Source organism: Lolium perenne, chromosome 3 (genome assembly GCF_019359855.2).
Source record: "Lolium perenne isolate Kyuss_39 chromosome 3, Kyuss_2.0, whole genome shotgun sequence".
Lineage (NCBI taxonomy): Eukaryota > Viridiplantae > Streptophyta > Magnoliopsida > Poales > Poaceae > Lolium > Lolium perenne.
The window spans coordinates 82,140,510-82,161,169 of NC_067246.2; the positions used below are offsets into that span (position 1 = coordinate 82,140,510).

At 43.3% G+C, this 20,660-nt stretch overlaps 1 protein-coding gene across 1 annotated transcript; it reads right to left on the reverse strand.

The window, feature by feature from the left end:
• Positions 1–15,421: 15,421 nt before the first annotated feature.
• LOC127339444 (wall-associated receptor kinase 1-like) lies at positions 15,422–18,675 on the reverse strand. The gene is made up of 3 exons (XM_051365300.1): positions 17,685–18,675; positions 17,445–17,603; positions 15,422–16,410 (listed from the first exon to the last, which is right to left on the reverse strand). Exons 1-3 carry the CDS (start codon positions 18,673–18,675, stop codon positions 15,422–15,424), a joined length of 2,139 nt encoding a protein of 712 aa, XP_051221260.1.
• Positions 18,676–20,660: the final 1,985 nt, after the last annotated feature.

The following is a 20,660-nucleotide window of genomic DNA, read 5'->3' on the forward strand; positions in this document are numbered from 1 at the left end:
CAACCTTGTTAACAAATACTTTTTATATGCATAGAGGAGGTAAACAACATCTCTTTCTTCCTCCACTTGCTCTATTTGCTGTAGAACTTTTATTTTTCAAAGTTCCTTAATTAATTAGAGATTTAAAAAAATTTCCTGGCCAGTAATAATAAACTTAATACCCAGAAATGTGCATTTTTCAAAGTTTTCAAAAATTTGCAAAAATTATACCGTTGGTCCTATTTTTCGACGAGGCACCTGGGAGCACCTGGGGATGACCAGTGGGGCACCCCAGGGTGGCACCCCACAGGCCGACGCGGCCACCAAGGGGGGCGCGCCACCCTGGTGTGTGGGTCCCCCTTTGCCCCACTTCAGCATCTCTTCCTCCCACACTCTTCTCTCTCCCGAAAAAATCGACACCAGTTTCCTCTCACTCGTGTTTTTGCTCAAGAACTCCAGATTTCTCGATCTCTTTGCTCAGCCCAGATTTCTGTCTGAAATTTGGCACATTTCCTCTTCGGTATGTGACTCCTCCAACCATCCAAGTAGAATTTTGTTTGGTTGAGTATATCTTGAATATTTTGCTGCTGTAGGTAACATGTTTAGTGAGCTTGCATGCTTGTTCTAAGTGGTAGAAACTAGTTTTGATGCATGATTAGTACTCTAGCAAGTTCCTATGGTAGTTTCCCTCGATTATATGTCACCAAATCAAATTTTATATTGTTTGTTGAAAATTTTCAGAAAATGGAAGGGAGTAGGCACCAACTCAACCAACAAGAATTAGAGGTGCAACAGGTCATGAGAGTTCACCGCGAAGAAGGAGTATACCCCGCTTACTACCCGTGCGTGGATTTTATGAGAAGTGCAGGGATCTTGCAAGATGTTCAAAGACTAATCTGTCCTGCAGGGTTGGATGATTTTGTTGATGGTGAACCATGCCAATATGCAAAACTGACTATGTCTGTAGTGCAGGATTTTAAATTTAATTGGTCACTGATGGCGTGTATTTCACACGTTCGTTGGGAACCCCAAGAGGAAGGTATGATGCACACAGCAGCAAGTTTTCCCTCAGAAAGAAACCAAGGTTTATCGAACCAGGAGGAGCCAAGAAGCACGTTGAAGGTTGATGGCGGCGGGATGTAGTGCGGCGCAACACCAGAGATTCCGGCGCCAACGTGGAACCTGCACAACACAACCAAAGTACTTTGCCCCAACGAAACAGTGAGGTTGTCAATCTCACCGGCTTGCTGTAACAAAGGATTAAACGTATTGTGTGGAAGATGATTGTTTGCAGAGAAAACAGAAAAACAAGTATTGCGGCAGATTTGTATTTCAGTATTAAAGAATGGACCTGGGTCCACAGTTCACTAGAGGTGTCTCTCCCATAAGATAAAAGCATGTTGGGTGAACAAATTACAGTCGGGCAATTGACAAATAGAGAGGGCATAACAATGCACATACATGTCATGATAAGTACAGTGAGATTTAATTGGGCATTACGACAAAGTACATAGACCGCCATCCAACTGCATCTATGCCTAAAAAGTCCACCTTCAGGTTATCGTCCGAACCCCTTCCAGTATTAAGTTGCAAAGCAATAGACAATTGCATTAAGTATGGTGCGTAATGTAATCAACAACTACATCCTCGGACATAGCGCCAATGTTTTATCCCTAGTGGCAACAGCACAACACAACCTTAGAACTTTCTGTCACTGTCCCAGGTGTCAATGCAGGCATGAACCCACTATCGAGCATAAATACTCCCTCTTGGAGTTAAGAGCAAAAACTTGGCCAGAGCCTCTACTAATAACGGAGAGCATGCAAGATCATAAACAACACATATGTAATAACTTGATAATTAACATAACATGGTATTCTCTATCCATTGGATCCCGACAAACACAACATAGAGTATTACAGATAGATGATCTTGATCATGTTAGGCAGCTCACAAGATCCAACAATGAAGCACAATGAGGAGAAGACAACCATCTAGCTACTGCTATGGACCCATAGTCCAGGGGTGAACTACTCACTCATCACTCCGGAGGCAACCATGGCGGTGTAGAGTCCTCCGGGAGATAAATCCCCTCTCCGGAAGGGTGCCGGAGGAGAACTCTAGAATCCCCCGAGATGGGATTGGCGGCGGCGGCGTCTCTGGAAGGTTTTCCGTATCGTGGTTTTTCGCATCAGGGGTTTCGCGACGGAGGCTTTAAGTAGGCGGAAGGGCAGAGTCGGAGGGCTGACGAGGGGCCCACACCATAGGGTGGCGCAGGCCCCCCTCTGGCCGCGCGGCCCTATGGTGGCGGCGCCTCGTCGCCCCACTTCGTATCCCTTTCGATCTTCTGGAAGGTTCGTGGCAAAATAGGACCCTGGGTCTTGATTTCGTCCAATTCCGAGAATATTTCGTTACTAGGATTTCTGAAACCAAAAACAGCAACTGGCTCTTCGGCATCTTGTTAATAGGTTAGTTCCAGAAAATGCACGAATATGACATAAAGTGTGCATAAAACATGTAGGTATCATCAATAATATGGCATGGATCATAAGAAATTATCGATACGTCGGAGACGTATCAGCATCCCCAAGCTTAGTTCTGCTCGTCCCGAGCAGGTAAAACGATAACAAAGATAATTTCTGAAGTGACATGCCATCATAACCTTGATCATACTATTTGTAAACATATGTAATGAATGCAGCGATCAAAACAATGGTAATGACATGAGTAAACAAGTGAATCATAAAGCAAAGACTTTTCATGAATAGTACTTCAAGACAAGCATCAATAAGTCTTGCATAAGAGTTAACTCATAAAGCAATAAATCAAAGTAAAGGTATTGAAGCAACACAAAGGAAGATTAAGTTTCAGCGGTTGCTTTCAACTTGTAACATGTATATCTCATGGATAATTGTCAACATAGAGTAATATAACAAGTGCAATATGCAAGTATGTAGGAATCAATGCACAGTTCACACAAGTGTTTGCTTCTTGAGGTGGAGAGAGATAGGTGAACTGACTCAACATAAAAGTAAAAAGAATGGTCCTTCAAAGAGGAAAGCATCGATTGCTATATTTGTGCTAGAGCTTTTATTTTGAAAACATGAAACAATTTTGTCAACGGTAGTAATAAAGCATATGAGTTATGTAAATTATATCTTACAAGTTGCAAGCCTCATGCATAGTATACTAATAGTGCCCGCACCTTGTCCTAATTAGCTTGGACTACCGGATCATCGCAATACACATGTTTTAACCAAGTGTCACAAAGGGGTACCTCCATGCCGCCTGTACAAAGGTCTAAGGAGAAAGCTCGCATTTTGGATTTCTCGCTTTTGATTATTCTCAACTTAGACATCCATACCGGGACAACATGGACAACAGATAATGGACTCCTCTTTAATGCATAAGCATGTGGCAACAATTATTATTCTCATATGAGATTGAGGATATATGTCCAAAACTGAAACTTCCACCATGAATCATGGCTTTAGTTAGCGGCCCAATGTTCTTCTCTAACAAAATGTATGCTCCAACCATAAAGGTGGTAGATCTCTCTTACTTCAGACAAGACGGACATGCGTAGCAACTCACATGATATTCAACAAAGAATAGTTGATGGCGTCCCCAGAAGCATGGTTATCGTACAACAAGCAACTTAATAAGAGATAAAGTGCATAAGTACATATTCAATACCACAATAGTTTTTAAGCTATTTGTCCCATGAGCTATATATTGCAAAGGTGAATGATGGAATTTTAAAGGTAGCACTCAAGCAATTTACTTTGGAATGGCGGATAAATACCATGTAGTAGGTAGGTATGGTGGACACAAATGGCATAGTGGTTGGCTCAAGGATTTTGGATGCATGAGAAGTATTCCCTCTCGATACAAGGTTTAGGCTAGCAAGGTTATTTGAAACAAACACAAGGATGAACGGTACAGCAAAACTCACATAAAAGACATATTGTAAACATTATAAGACTCTACACCGTCTTCCTTGTTGTTCAAAACTCAATACTAGATGTTATCTAGACTCTAGAGAAACCAAATATGCAAACCAAATTAGCAAGCTCTAAGTGTTTCTTCATTAATGGGTGCAAAGTATATGATGCAAGAGCTTAAACATGAGCACAACAATTGCCAAGTATCAAATTATCCAAGACATTTTAGAGTTACTACATGTAGTATTTTCCAATTCCAACCATATAACAATTTAACGAAGAAGAAACTTCGCCATGAATACTATGAGTAGAGCCTAAGGACATACTTGTCCATATGCTACAGCGGAGCGTGTCTCTCTCCCACAAAGTGAATACTAGGATCCATTTTATTCAAACAAAACAAAAACAAAAACAAACCGACGCTCCAAGCAAAATACATAAGATGTGACGGAATAAAAATATAGTTTCAGGGTAGGAACCTGATAATGTTGTCGATGAAGAAGGGGATGCCTTGGGCATCCCCAAGCTTAGACGCTTGAGTCTTCTTAGAATATGCAGGGGTGAACCACCGGGGCATCCCCAAGCTTAGAGCTTTCACTCTCCTTGATCATATTGCATCATACTCCTCTCTTGATCCTTGAAAACTTCCTCCACACCAAACTCGAAACAACTCATTAGAGGGTTAGTGCACAATAAAAATTAACATGTTCAGAGGTGACACAATCATTCTTAACACTTCTGGACATTGCATAAAGCTACTGGATATTAATGGATCAAAGAAATTCATCCAACATAGCAAAAGAGGCAATGCAAAATAAAAGGCAGAATCTGTCAAAACAGAACAGTCCGTAAAGATGGATTTTATTAGGCCACCAGACTTGCTCAAATGAAAATGCCCAAATTTAATGAAAGTTGCGTACATATCTGAGGATCATGCACGTAAATTGGCTTAATTTTCTGAGCTACCTACAGGGAGGTAGACCCAGATTCGTGACAGCAAAGAAATTTGGGACTGCGCAGTAATCCAAATCTAGTACTTACTTTACTATCAAAGACTTTACTTGGCACAACAAAACATAAAACTAAGATAAGGAGAGGTTGCTACAGTAGTAAACAACTTCCAAGACTCAAATATAAAACAAAAATACTGTAGTAAAAACATGGGTTGTCTCCCATAAGCGCTTTTCTTTAACGCCTTTCAGCTAGGCGCAGAAAGTGTAACTCAAGTGTTATCAAAGGGTGGAGCATTGACATTACCTTGGGCTTTACCCTTACCTTTCTTGTCCTTACTCTTTGGCTTAGGGAATATATGGCTACCCCCGGGTGTAGAGGTGAATTTTAGGGTGCCTTCTCTCACGTCTACGACTGCCCCCAATAGTTTCAGCAGGGATCTTCCGAGTGTGATGTGTCCTGTTCCTGCGCATTCAATGACAAGGTAATCAATGGATATTGTTACCCCAAGAATGGTTGTATGCACACCCGCAGCTATCCCTTTAGGAATTATAACAGAGTTATCAATAAGAGTTATTCCTTCTCCCCCTTCAGTGAATTCCCAAAGTTTCAAAGATTTATGAATACCCTTAGGCATTAGGCAAAATTCAGTCATAATATCACAATTAGCACGAAGAGTTTGGTCACCTATGACAATTTTAATAGTAGGTTTCCACAATGAAGGTTCAGAGTTCACTAAAACTTGATCAAGACGGTTACGAATGTATCCATAATTTTCATTTAAGCGAGATGCACTTGTCTCAAGAGTGTTTAATCTATTATGAATGCTAATAAGGGCTGAATCAAAGTTATTAGATGAATCATGTGATGCAACCAACTTCTTTATGGCATTAAAAGCTTGATCCCCATTACAATGAAGGAAATCTCCTCCCACTAGAGCATCCAAGGCATATCTATAGCGAATCATAAGACCAAAATAAAAATTGCTAAGGAGCAAACTTAGAGTCATTTGAGGTTCAGTTTTACGATAAGAAGTAAAAATCCTGGACCAAGCATCTTTAAAACTTTCCTCATCCCCTTGTTTAAATGTAAAAACTAATTCCTCAGGTGAAGTAGTAACAGGTACAGAGCTAGACATGATAACAAAAGTAAACTAAATGCAAGTAACTAATTTTTTTGTGTTTTTGATATAGAGTGCAAGACAGTAAATAAGGTAAAACTAGCAACTAATTTTTTTGTGTTTTGATATAATGCAGCAAACAAAGTAGTAAATAAAATAAAGCAAGACAAAAACAAAGTAAAGAGGTTGGGAAGTGGAGACTCCCCTTGCAGCGTGTCTTGATCTCCCCGGCAACGGCGCCAGAAAATATGCTTGATGGCGTGTATTTCACACGTTCGTTGGGAACCCCAAGAGGAAGGTATGATGCGCACAGCAGCAAGTTTTCGCTCAGAAAGAAACCAAGGTTTATCGAACCAGGAGGAGCCAAGAAGCACGTTGAAGGTTGATGGCGGTGGGATGTAGTGCGGCGCAACACCAGAGATTCCGGCGCCAACGTGGAACCTGCACAACACAACCAAAGTACTTTGCCCCAACGAAACAGTGAGGTTGTCAATCTCACCGGCTTGCTGTAACAAAGGATTAACCGTATTGTGTGGAAGATGATTGTTTGCAGAGAAAACAGTAAAACAAGTATTGCAGCAGATTTGTATTACAGTATTAAAGAATGGACCGGGGTCCACAGTTCACTAGAGGTGTCTCTCCCATAAGATAAAAGCATGTTGGGTGAACAAATTATAGTCGGGCAATTGACAAATAGAGAGGGCATAACAATGCACATACATGTCATGATAAGTACAGTGAGATTTAATTGGGCATTACGACAAAGTACATAGACCGCCATCCAACTGCATCTATGCCTAAAAAGTCCACCTTCAGGTTATCGTCCGAACCCCTTCCAGTATTAAGTTGCAAAGCAACAGACAATTGCATTAAGTATGGTGCGTAATGTAATCAACAACTACATCCTCGGACATAGCGCCAATGTTTTATCCCTAGTGGCAACAGCACAACACAACCTTAGAACTTTCTGTCACTGTCCCAGGTGTCAATGCAGGCATGAACCCACTATCGAGCATAAATACTCCCTCTTGGAGTTAAGAGCAAAAACTTGGCCAGAGCCTCTACTAATAACGGAGAGCATGCAAGATCATAAACAACACATATGTAATAACTTGATAATTAACATAACATGGTATTCTCTATCCATCGGATCCCGACAAACACAACATAGAGTATTACAGATAGATGATCTTGATCATGTTAGGCAGCTCACAAGATCCAACAATGAAGCACAATGAGGAGAAGACAACCATCTAGCTACTGCTATGGACCCATAGTCCAGGGGTGAACTACTCACTCATCACTCCGGAGGCGACCATGGCGGTGTAGAGTCCTCCGGGAGATGAATCCCCTCTCCGGCAGGGTGCCGGAGGAGATCTCCAGAATCCCCCGAGATGGGATTGGCGGCGGCGGCGTCTCTGGAAGGTTTTCCGTATCGTAGTTTTTCGCATCAGGGGTTTCGCGACGGAGGCTTTAAGTAGGCGGAAGGGCAGAGTCGGAGGGCTGACAAGGGGCCCACACCATAGGGCGGTGCGGGCCCCCCTCTGGCCGCGCGGCCCTATGGTGGCGGCGCCTCGTCGCCCCACTTCGTATCCCTTTCGGTCTTCTGGAAGGTTCGTGGCAAAATAGGACCCTGGGTCTTGATTTCGTCCAATTCCGAGAATATTTCGTTACTAGGATTTCTGAAACCAAAAACAGCAGAAAACAGCAACTGGCTCTTCGGCATCTTGTTAATAGGTTAGTTCCAGAAAATGCACGAATATGACATAAAGTGTGCATAAAACATGTAGGTATCATCAATAATATGGCATGGATCATAAGAAATTATCGATACGTCAGAGACGTATCAGTCACGATTTAACCCCATGGTCCAATATAAAATTTATAATAAAACTGTCAACTTGCCATTCAATGATTTTTGTGCAGCAATCAAAGTACCGCAATGGGGATCATGCGAGAAGATAAGGGGATCGCCGCAAGAATTCTTGGATCTCTTCAAGATGATTTGTCATGGAAGGAGCTTCTCAGAGGATGGTGGTAAAATCAGTAGCATTCATCTCCCAGCTATTCGTTACTTTGCTTATTTCATCACCAAGTGCGTTCTAGCAAGAAAGAATGGAAGTAAAATATCTATCCAGGATCTAGCCTTTCTAGCTGCTGCATTACAAGGTAATAGGACTTATAACTTGGGTGCTTTGATAGCCAACAGACTTGCTACTAACCGTCAGAAGGGAGGAATTTGTGGAGGTCTCATCGCCTCTCGCTTATTAGCTATGCATTGTGTAGAACCTCACCATCTTGATATTCAGCTCCCCATAGAGAAACTTGACATAGTCTCCATGATTAAGCATGAATTTGTTTCTGATTCGTCTAATTTGAGCAACCTGTCTTACAGAATAACATTTTACAAGAAAGCTTGGAGATTAACTAAGAAAACTGAAAAATTAGTAGGATTGCCTGCACCTGCTCTGTTTAACCTTGACTCCAGGGAGGATTGGTCAGTCGCGGAAAGTGAACTGAATGCATACATAAAGGGAGATGGCCATCGTGCAAGAGACAACACGGATGAGGTCGAGGAACACCTCGACTCGGCATCAGATGCAGCAAGTTCTTCGCATCAACAAGTTGGGCATGAGGAGCCTCCACGCTTTTCTTCTACATCGGTACCTTATTATGACTACGCCATGTATGATCCACCGGCGTGGAACCCAGACCCTCGCTGGGGTTGATCTCCACTTAGGCCAAAAGCCTAAGCTTGGGGGGAGGTATACCAGCATCACTCATTCTTTGCATATTATGGTTGCTGGATACTTGTACATACTTGTTTAGTTTCTTTGAGTGGTTTTCTAATGAGAGGGAGATGATATTTGGGGAAGTGCTGCCTGAAAACAGATTCTGGACTGTTACTAGAAAAATTCGTGCGCACAGTCAGAACGTTATTTTGAGCTGCCAATTTTTGTGCATGTTCCCCAGGTTGTTATCTAACTTTCATTAGTTGAACACTTTTCGAGCTGAGCAGCTTAAGAATTTCTTTAAAATCGATTACTGTACTGCTGTCAAGTTTTGGCAGATTTCTGCCATCTCGCTTTTCTGTGTTCCTTTTAGTTTGCCATTTCTTGTTCTTGCTTTATTTCTTTCCCAAAACACAAAACGACCAAAAATATTTCTGTTGTTTCTCTTCACCATTTGTTTATTTTGGTTTCTTGCATTTGTTTCACTTTATTTGCTACTGCTAGTTTGCTATAAGAAAACCCAAAAAGATTTTACTTTGTTCGCTTGCTTCTTTTTATTCTTGTTCTCAAATTCGAAAACACCAAAAATATTTGCTGTTCTTCTTTGGTTTTGTAAAGTTCTTTATGAGTTCAATGGTCTTCGGTGGCTGGAGCGTGGTTTTCATTTCATATTATCCAAACTACACAAGTGAAAAGGCAATAATGACGATATACGACGATCTGATTGTGGTGAGAGGCTGGTATGAACTCTATTTTTTTCATTTTTGTACATATACTCATCCATGTGAGTATGCTTAGTTGGTTCATGTGAGGTTTATGTCATTTAAGAAAGTCTAGTAGTTCATGATCTCTCATGTTTATTAATATGAGTAGCATGTCATGGATGTTTGCTTGCATTGTTTTATTCATAGATAGGTATGATATTATGGTATCCTCCTCTGAATAATTCGTTTGAATTAACTTGGCACATGCTCACGCATGCATATGACTGAACAAAAGTCAATTAAGCCTCGATGATTTATATTGTTTCAGAGTTCTTGTATCACTTTTATGCCTCAGTTAATTTATTTTGCCGCAAGCATGATTATGACAGTTACTGCTCTCTTGATTTGTCGCTCCCTAGTCTTTTGCTAGCCTTCACTTATACTGAGCGGGAACGCTGCTCGTGCTTCCAAACACATGAAAACCAAGTTATTCCAGAGTGTCCACCATAAATACCTATGCATGGCATTTCAAACCATTCCAAGTATTTTCTCATGCGCTACCTTTAAACCTTCAAAATGCTTCTCAATTTGTGTTAATGTTTCATAGCTCATGAGGAAGTATGTGGTGTTTAACTTTCAACCTTGTCATTTACTCTTGACGGACTTTCATATGGACTAGTGGCACATCCGCTTATCCAACAATTTTGCAAAAAGAGCTGGCAACGGGGTTCCCAGCCCCAATTAATCAACTTTCACTAATAATTCTCTTCACATGTTTTGCTCTGATTCATCAGTAAGCAACTTAATTTTGCAAATAGACACTCCTCCATGGTATGTGATTGATGGAAGGCACCCGAGGATTCGGTTAGCCATGGCTTGTGTAAGCAAAGGTTGGGGGGAGTGTCACCCATAATAAAACTAAAATATGTGTGTAAACAAAAGAGAAGAGGGATGATCTACCTTGCTGGTAGAGATAACGTCCTTCATGGGAGCCGCTCTTGAAAGTCCGGTTGGCGAGGTAGTTGGTGTACCCATTACCATTCGTTGACAACAACAAACACCTCTCAAAACAATTTTACTTCTGTTTTAAAAATGAAAAGCTCTAGCGCATGTTAATCCCTGCTTCCCTCTGCGAAGGGTCAATCTTTTACTTTTATGTTGTGTCTCCATCCTTTCTTTGAGTACTTTCTTGAGAGCACAACTGTCATTCTTAGTGTAATATGCTTGTCTCAAAATATGATTGATTGTGGTATAACTTTGATGCTTTTATCTTTGACAATCACTATTTCTAGTCTTTCTATGAACTTCAGAGGTGCCTGAGCATTTATGTTTTGCTGATCAAATGTGGGCAAGCGAGATACCACTCTATCATACTCTTTTATGAACATTGCAATCCTGCTTATATACATGATTCATGATGCTTATTATTAATTGTTGGTACCTTTCCATGATTGACATAGCTATTAGATGATGTTATTTGCATGTATCTTATTATGAACTGCCTAAGTGTTAGCCATAGCATGAGAATATTTACATCATATGAACAAATGTGTTCGTGAAAGTTCTTTTATCGCTCAGTTGTTAACTGAATTGCTTGAGGAAAAGCAATAAGCTAAGCTTGGGGGGAGTTGATACGTCCAAAACGTATCTACTTTCCCGAACACTTTTGCTATTGTTTTGCCTCTAATTTGTGTGTTTTGGATGAAACTAACACGGACTAACGCTGTTTTCAGCAGAACTGTTCTGGTGTCTCGATTTTGTGCAGAAATCCAACTTTCAGGAAAAACCTCGGAATTTATGCAGAAGGCCCTATTTTCCCAGAATACTTACGGAGCCAGAAGGGCAAGTCAGGTGGAGGCCCGAGGGCCCCACACCCTAGGGCGGCGCGGCCCAGGAGGGGGGCGCGCGGCCCTAGCGTGTGGCCCCCTCGGCCGGCCTCCGACGCCCTCCTTCGGACTACTTATCGCCTTCGACCTAAAAACACACGGAGAGAAGTCGAAGTCGCCAGAAACCCTCCAGAACGCCGCCACATCGCGAAACTCCGTCTCAGGAGCCAGAAGTCTCCGTTCTGGCACTCCGCCGGGACGGGGAATTGGAGGAGATCATCGCCACCATCACCACCGACGCCTCTCCATCGACCAGCCATGTTTCCCCCATCCATGTGTGAGTAATTCCCCCACTGTAGGCTGAAGGGGATGGTAGGGATTGCATGAGATTGGTCATGTAATAGTATAAGATTGTTAGGGCATAGTGCCTATTGTCCGTAATTGGTACTTTGATGATATTGTTACAACTTGTTATGCTTAATGCTTGTCACTAGGACCCGAGTGCCGTGATCTCAGATCTGAACATGTTATTATTTCATCATGATATTCATTGTTTATGGTCTTACCTGCAAGTTGTATACACATGTCGCTGTCCGGAACCAATGGCCCTGAAGTGACAGAAATCGGGACAACCGGAGGGGATGGTAGCGATGTGAGGATCACATGTGTTCACGGAGTGTTAATGGTTTGCTCCGGTACTCTATTAAAAGGAGTGCCTTAATATCCAGTAGATTCCCTTGAGGTCCGGCTGCCACCGGCTGGTAGGACAAAAGATGTTGTGCAAGTTTCTCATTGCGAGCACGTACGACTATAATTGGAACACATGCCTATTGATTGCTTTGTACTTGGACACCGTTTTATTATTATCTGCAAATGCCCTGCTTGATTGTTACATGAGTTTCTCTCATCCATGCAACGCCCGTTATCCGTCCCCGTGCCTACAGTATTTTAATCCTGTTGTTTACTAAAATCACTACTGCTGTCTCTATTACTCTGCTGCTGTTATTTCACTACTGCTACTACTATAAAACTGTTACTACTGATAAACTCTTGCGAGCAAGTCTGTTTCCAGGTGCAGCTGAATTGACAACTCTGCTGTTAAGGCTTTCAAGTATTCTTTGTCTCCCCTTGTGTCGAACCAATAAATTGGGTTTTACTACCCGCGAAGACTGCTGCGATCCCCTATACTTGTGGGTTATCAGTTATCTTATCTATGCAGCTCCCGTTCATCCATCCCTATGCCTACAGTATTTTAATTCTGCTGTTTACTAAAATCACTACTGCTGTCTTTATTACACTTCTGCTTATATTTCACTACTACTACTGCTATAAAACTGTTACGACTGATAAACTATTGCGAGCAAGTTTGTTTCCAGGTGCAGCTGAATTGACAACTCCGCTGTTAAGGCTTACAAATATTCTTTGGCTCCCCTTGTGTCGAATCAATAAATTGGGTTTTACTTCCCTCGAAGACTGTTGCGATCCCCTATACTTGTGGGTCATCACTTGCCTTTCTTTCTTACGTTATGATTTTTGGGAAGAAATCGACGATGCCCCAGGTACACTTTCTTCTTACAATTTGGCAAATATACACTTTCAGTCTCATGTAAGCAGTGCGTGCATGCATTGTATCCCTTATTTGTCTGTCCCGAAAGGTTACTAAGAGCAGGCCAATCGTTGATGGTTACGAAAAGCAACGCTCGTAGGTCAAATTTCTCTTCTTTGTGCTCACCCCACACACGTACACCAGGTCTGCCCCACAACTGTAAAAGTTCATCAACTAATGTCCTTAGGTACACATCGATGTCGTTGCCGGGTTGCTTCGGACCTTAGATGAGCACTGACATCATAATAAACTTCCGCTTCATGCACAACCAAGGAGGAAGGTTGTAGATGCATAGAGTCACGGGCCAGGTGCTATGGCTGGAGCTCTGCTCGCCAAAAGGATTCATGCCATCTGTACTTAGACCAAATCTTATTTTCCTTGCGTCAGCTGCAAAATCTTTGAAGTCTCTGTCGATCTTTCTCCATTGTGTTCCATCAGCGGGGTGTCTCAACTCCCCGTCCGACTTACGGTCCTCTTTGTGCCATCGCAAAAACTTGGCATGCTCTTTGTTCCTGAACAGACGTTTCAACTGTGGTATTATAGGAGCATACCACATCACCTTGGCGGGAACCATCTTCCTGGGTTTCTGGCCCTCAACATCGTCACCAGGGTCATCGCCTCTGATCTTATAACGCAATGCAGTGCATACCGGGCATTCATTCAAATTCTCGTATTCACCGCGGTAGAGGATGCAGTCGTTAATGCATGCATGTATCTTCAGAACCTCTAAACCTAGAGGGCAGACAACCTTTATTGCTTCGTACGTACTGGCGGACAACTCGTTATTCTTTGGAAACATATTCTTCAACATTTTCAGCAAGTTTTCAAATCCTGAGTCAGCTACACCTTCCTGTGCCTTCCATTTCAGCAAATCTAGTGTGCAGCCCAGCTTTTTCAGACCATTATCGCATCATGTGCACAACGACTTTTTGTGATCGTCTAACATCCGATCCAAATTCTCCCTCTCCTTTTCAGTTTTTCAGCGTCTCCGCGCATCAGCAATGGTCCGACCAAGATCATCAGCGGGCTCATCACGTGCCTCTTCTTCACCTTCCCCTTCACCTTCCCCACCTTCAGCATCCTCCATGAAAGTATCACCGAAATGATCAAGATAGTTGTCATCGATGATATCATCCCCTTCTTCATCTTCTTCCATTATAACCCTTCTTTCTCCATGCTTGGTCCAACAATTATAGCTTGGCATGAAACCGTGCCGAAGCAGGTGCAGGTGAACTTCTCTTGAGGAAGAGTAACCCTGCTTATTCTTACAGCCAACACATGGACAGATAACAAAACCCCCCTGCTTGTTCGCATTAGCCACTACGAGGAAATCTTTCAAACCCGTAGTGAACTCTCCGGAGAGTCGGTTACCGTACATCCATTGCCGATTCATCTGCTTTATTATTATATAAAGTATATAATTAACCATCATGCATTTGTTAAACTAACTAGCTAGCAAGAAATAATAGAAATTAAACAATGAACTACACACATGCATATTTTATCAATGACACATGAAATGTTCAAGTTGCTAACCGCGATCGAGGAGGAAAAATAAATGAGAAAGCTCAAGTGTGGCTCGGACACTTCATATCATGATTTTTTCAATCTCTCGGGCATTTCATCGAACACCTTGTGTGCATAAGAGGAACCAAAATCAAACCCACCACCCACTTGTGAAGATTGTGAAGAGAAGTGGCACCAAATGGCTAAGTGAGTGTGCTGAACGGTATATATAGGGGTGGGGCTTTAGTCACGGTTGGCCTGGCCAACCGCGACTAAAGGTGCCCAAAGGCCTTTAGTCGCAGTTGGCCAGGCCAACCGCGACTAAAGCCCCTCCCGTCGCCCAGCTGGCCACCGAGCGCCCTGGACCCAGGCCTCGGTCGCGGTTCGCCTCCCGAACCGCGACTGAAGACCACATTAGTCGCGGTTCGTTTCTTTTGGGGACTAATGTGTGCGGATGGAAGGCTCTTTTTCTACCAGTGGCGGTCTCTTTTCTCAAACTTCCATCTCACCTTTGGTAGTACTTTCAAGCCATTTCAGCAGGAGGTATAGTATGGAACCGTAATATCACCAAACTAACTTGTTACTTTTTTTTTGAGAGAACTAACTTGTTATTTGATCATCTGATCCACGTTAAAATTTCTCAGTCGAGCCTGATCGGTGCTTCATGTTTTGCAGGCAGTACTCAAGGAAGGAGGCAGATATGTGGTGGTGCCGGCCGGGGCAACTGCCGACAGGGTGCATTCCGATCGTCCTGAAGCTGTACGCGAGCCCGAACAAGAGAGGCACATTTGCCCGCGACCAAAGGAGACCTCTGCTACAACATGTGGGAGGTGAGAGAAAGTAAAGGGGAAAAGGCGGTAAAAATATTATCCATAACACTGTTACAAATTTGATTAAAAAAGTGTGCTCACATTGAAACACGGATAGAAATCGAGCGAACAAACATTTCAGCCACCATAAAAACATGGTTACACATCTTATCATGGCCAAAGGAGACCTTCCCTTCCCATATATACTTAAGCAGTTTGTGAAAATAAATTAGTAACAAATATCTTACACCTTACGAGATCGACTCAGTATATGTAGCCGCTCAGCTACCTCCATCATGGTTGGTCTTTGATCCACATCAAGGCTAAGGCATTCCATGGCCATATTTGCTAGAATATCAAGGAGCTCCAAATTTTGTGTTATTGCCATTTCCTTGTCGAAAAGCTCGGTCGCCTTTTTTTGTTTCCTATGGGCATCAAGAAAACTCTTTATCAAGCCATTATTCTCAGAATGTATGGCCCTTCTGGTGCTAATAAGCTCTAGGATCACAACTCCGAAACTGTACACATCACTTTTCTCAGTGAGAAGGCCTTCTTGTAGATATAACGGGTCCATATAGTTCATGTCACCGATGACTGATCCTGTGTGTTGCTTGTCTCTAGCAAGCAACCTAGATATGCCAAAGTCTGAAATCTTTGCTACAAAGTTATCATCCAAAAGTATATTTGCTGGTTTGACATCACCGTGTAGAATTGTAATATTTGCTTTTGAGTGCATATAAGCTAGACCATCGGCAGACTGCGCAGCAATATTCAAACGTGTATCCAAGCTAAGAACCACATTGTTATTGTTCTTGTGAAGAATGTCATGGAGGCTACCTTGGGAGATAAACTCGTAGACCAGCATGGGGGCATCAACTTCAAGGCAGCAACCAATGAGCTTAACAATGTTCTTGTGGATGACTTGAGATTGGATGATGACTTCATTTGTAAATTGTTCACTCTCTAGGGCACTTCCATTGATCGGCTTCTTTACTGCAACTAGTTTATTATCAAGAAGACCCTTGTAAACTTCACCAAAGCCACCTTTTCCGATTAAGTTGCTACTCTGTAAAATTGGCTTGAGGTCATCCTTTTTGAAAAGTTTAATGACATTTGCCTTCTCTAATGTCAGACCACCGTTCTTTACGTACAATTGTTTCATCTTCTTTTTCTCTCTTGGAAGAATCACAAGAAATAACAGAATCACCATGAGAAGAATAGCACCTATTGCACCTAGATGAACAAAGAAAGGAACTTAGCTTATGGCATTAACCATGCAATTAAAAATCTAGCCGAAATGTCTAGTACAAGAAGTAAATACACTAGTACAGATCGGGTCTTTTAAGGACCCTTATGGCACACGGAACGCCATTTCGTGTCTGGTGAGGAACAACGCTGACGCCCGAAAACACGAACAGTGTGCTTATCGTCTAGAAAATCCAATGCGCGGGCGTAAAGCACACAGAAGTTGCTACTGATTCGTAACAAAAATGGCACACACGGATTCCCCAAAATAATCGTCGGCGTAAACAATCTTAACACATACGATCAGGAACATGACAATCCCGTGCGAACTTTTGGCGACGTTTTGTTATTTCGACTGTCCCATTTTCTTCTATCTACAAGAAATGGTACTGCATGAAATTTTCGTGTGTAGAATTTTCTCGAGGTTACGGCCTTGTGTTTCGTTGACGCGTGTAGCCTCTTCGCTTTCCCGCCTAGCGAATTAGTTTATCGAAATATCTCAAAGAAGCGGGAAAACTACAATCATGTCTAATGAGTTCCCGCCAAGTTGCCTTCTGGACTTATTTTGGACGCGTGTAGCCTCGTGGCCACTCCATAGTACCCCTAGTTGCCGACGAGGTAGAGCTGACGTCCTCTATATGAAGCTGCAAAGATAGGATTTTTACCGTGCAATTTTTTTGTATCTATTTGTCTTGCCGTGCAAAATTAAACCTTGTATTTGCTTGTGAAATGGTTAATTATAAAGACATCCATATATTTAGTGCAAAGATGGGATTTTTACTTCACTGATCATGTCCACGCATAGGTAATTTTCTTTGTTTTCATTATCAAAGCTTCATACACCACAATCCCATACCATCCCCAAAAATCAAAGTAACTGAGAGGTTTCGGAAATGAGGTGAAATCTGGGGAGAAATGGGGATTGGGTAAAAGGGAGGGGTTCACCAAATCCTCTCCCATTCCCGACCACTAGGGGTTTAAAAATATTCTAGGAGTAAACAAGGCCTCAGAGTGTAGCTTACCCACAGAAGCTTTTGCAGCTGGAGTGAATATGTCTTTGCAGGTCCCCCCTTTGCCGTCGTCTTTCATTCCGAATTTGCAAGGACAGTCATAACCTTCCAGCCTGTTTTTGCAGATCCCACCATTTGAACATACATCGGGGCGCTGGCATTCATCAATGTCTGAAGAATCAAAACATTCGAGAGTTACGAATTGGTAAATGGTAACCACAATTTCTAGTATGTGCATGTATGAGTATTTACCTTGGCATCCATTAGGGACATAAGGGTTGCCAGCGTAATAGTTCAGGCACTTGCATATATAGTGATAGATATCGTATTTGTAACCAAGGGTTTTGTCGACACAATAGCTGTGGTCGCTCACGCAGGCGTAGTTCCGAGGGGGCGGCTGTCCTTCTGCCGGACACGAAGCGTTCCCGATGGCGAAGTCGAGCACAATGGGAATGCCCAGGGGGAACCTTTTGAGTAGCGTCTTGTGATCATACATGTCCGGCGTAGAGAAGTTGTACCATGACTTCTCCACCACCATGCCGTAGCTACACTTGTTCCCTGGAGTAGGTGGCAGAGGTCTGGTTCCACCATAGTATGTTGCTTCCAGAAAGACAGACTGAGAAGGAATGACGCTGGGTGCGACGGTTCCCTCGCAGCAGCCCTGTCCTGTGCATGTCCCGTTCTTGCCATCACCCTCATAATAAGATTCGCAAGATACGGCTTGCGCACCAAATTTATTGTAAGACATTGTAGCCGCGGCTCCCTTGCCGACGCCGATGAGAACATTTCGGGTCGAAGACACCGCGAACGGTGTATCGAACATCTTTATGTCCAGCCTGCTGGAGGAGTCCACCTGATATAAATAGTCGCACTCGTATGCGATCGGTCCGTAGGCACGTGCCTCGCCCGTGGCGACCGATATGCTCACCAGCTCGAGCGGCAAAATGCGAACGTAGACCGGGCCGTCGGACCGGCCGGTGGAGTAGCCCCGTTCTGTATATGTTTTGTTGCCAGCAGGGAAGACGCGAGAGTGGTTGCACAAGACCTCGAAGCCCTCACGGAAGCAGCCGGGGCCAATGCCGAACGGGAAGGGGATGTCGATGTCGCCGCACTTGTCGATGCAGCCTGGACGTGGTATCAGCGGCTGCTCTTCAGCCGCGTCTGCAAGGATGAATACAAGGATTACTGGCAGCAGCAGGAGGAGGTGCTGCTTGGAATGGAATTGCGAGCTGAGTGTGGTCATTGTGTTCTACCTCTATGGGGTATGATGGGCTGCACACCTTCGCCGTATATATATACACGGTCACATGCTCCTCTGCCAAAGATACTATATCCTTAGAATCATGGATATTTTTTTAAATGGATTCATATGTATAGATGCTTATGTAGTTGGTGCACTTGGAAATCGTTAGTTTTCAGTTTTATTTTGCATATTAAGTTGTAACATCATTGTAGTTGTGCATAAAAATAAACATTGTGGGCCAACAGTTTTTCCCAGCACCAGGTCAGACAACCTAGCATAAGTATCATGTCAAGTTGTGCACATAAAATAATGCCGAGCCAAATTGTATGTTTACATCTACAATAATATATGCAGGGTCAGCGAGGAAGAAACTCGCTTATGACAAGTTGCGCATATACTACTAATGATCTAGTTGTGGTTTCCAACATGGTCCAAACCAGGGGCGAAGCTCCCAGTAGAGCAAGGTAAGACATCCGCTCTACCTTGATTTTTGATGAATACATTTAGATGCGCATGTTTTCTAAAAAAAAAAAGAGTGGTCATTCGTCGAAAACAGATTCCGTATGAAGAAGTTATGCTTATTTCAGTGAACACTCTGCAAAATCGACTGCACACCAAAACACAGACTATTTACCTCGTAACATAAACTCACAGAACCTTGGTTAATGGTAGTAGGAAGATTATTTTCGTAAAAGCGGACCAATTGTAGAACAGGGTTAGTCACCATCTTGCAAATCTTGCAAGAACAGAAAAACTTACTGAGTTGTGGCTTGGATCTGGGTCTGACTGTTTGCTTCAGGACCTAGACCATGACCTCGTTGTAAACCTGTATGAGTTAATATAAATTCTTTTGCCCGCAAAAAATATACTTATATTTTAGGTTCAATGTGCATAACATTGCTTGTATTATAGAGATTTATCTAGACCTTAGTATATACAAGATAAGCTCGGGTTGTTCGCGTTGCTCGTACTTGTAGAATTGGAGGCTTTAGAGATCTCGAGATATTTAAAAGGTACGTTATTATGGGTATACTTCATGTGTGTACCATCAGTGCCTAGATCTGGCAAACCTGGGTGGCCCACAGACGGTGATGGTGGCATACGGCCCATCGAGCGGCCCAGTTGTTGTTGATCAAGATGGAAGAAGTCCAACCCAAGAACAAGGAGCCGGATCTGGCATGACCTGTTCCAGGAGTCGGGTCCGGCAATGCCCATCAGGGTAGCCGGATCCAGTACGCCATATTAGGTATTAGGCGGATCCTTGACGTGCACGGCAATGTACTGTTCCGTAGTTAGGCAAGATTGTATTCCGGCTAGGACTCTCCGTAGAAACCCTAGATCATGGCGCCGTTATAAGCTGGATCCCGGGAGCCATAGAGGCACAACCACAACTCATTGTAACAACTCGAAAGCGCCCATATAATTCCATACAAGCAGCAGTAGGCCCTGCCATCGTGCAGCGTGTTCGGAAGCTGGTAACTCGCGTACCACTGTCCCGATAGCTCTCCGCCCAATGGCCCCTACTTCTCCCCCCCCCCCCTTCGCGAGGATCCCTCCCCCGGGGTACCGTTGATTAGGCAACGAAAGTTGGGGCCCACCGTGGGGCTAGCGGCATCTAGATGCCGAAACCGGGAGGGTTCTACCTTCGGAGGCATCGGCGACACCATCGCCATGGGGCGCGTTTGGTACACCGGCAACTTTCCGATCGTCCCTCAGGATGAGTGATGGATTACGACCCTGTCAATCTCTCCATCATCCCAATCGGCGGGATACACATCTTCATCGGCGAGACCGTCGACTCCGACGGAAACGCACTAGTAAGTAGCGCAGCTACGACCGCTTCTGAGCAAGACGCAGCTGCCAAGATCTGATCTGAGTTGCAGGAACTTCCTAAGGAAGATTCCGCCTTAGATCTAGAAATTTCAAAGCCCACCCAATCTGCCCCTGAGCAGGAAAACAGGGCTTTCGTGGGAGCCTTTTCTCGC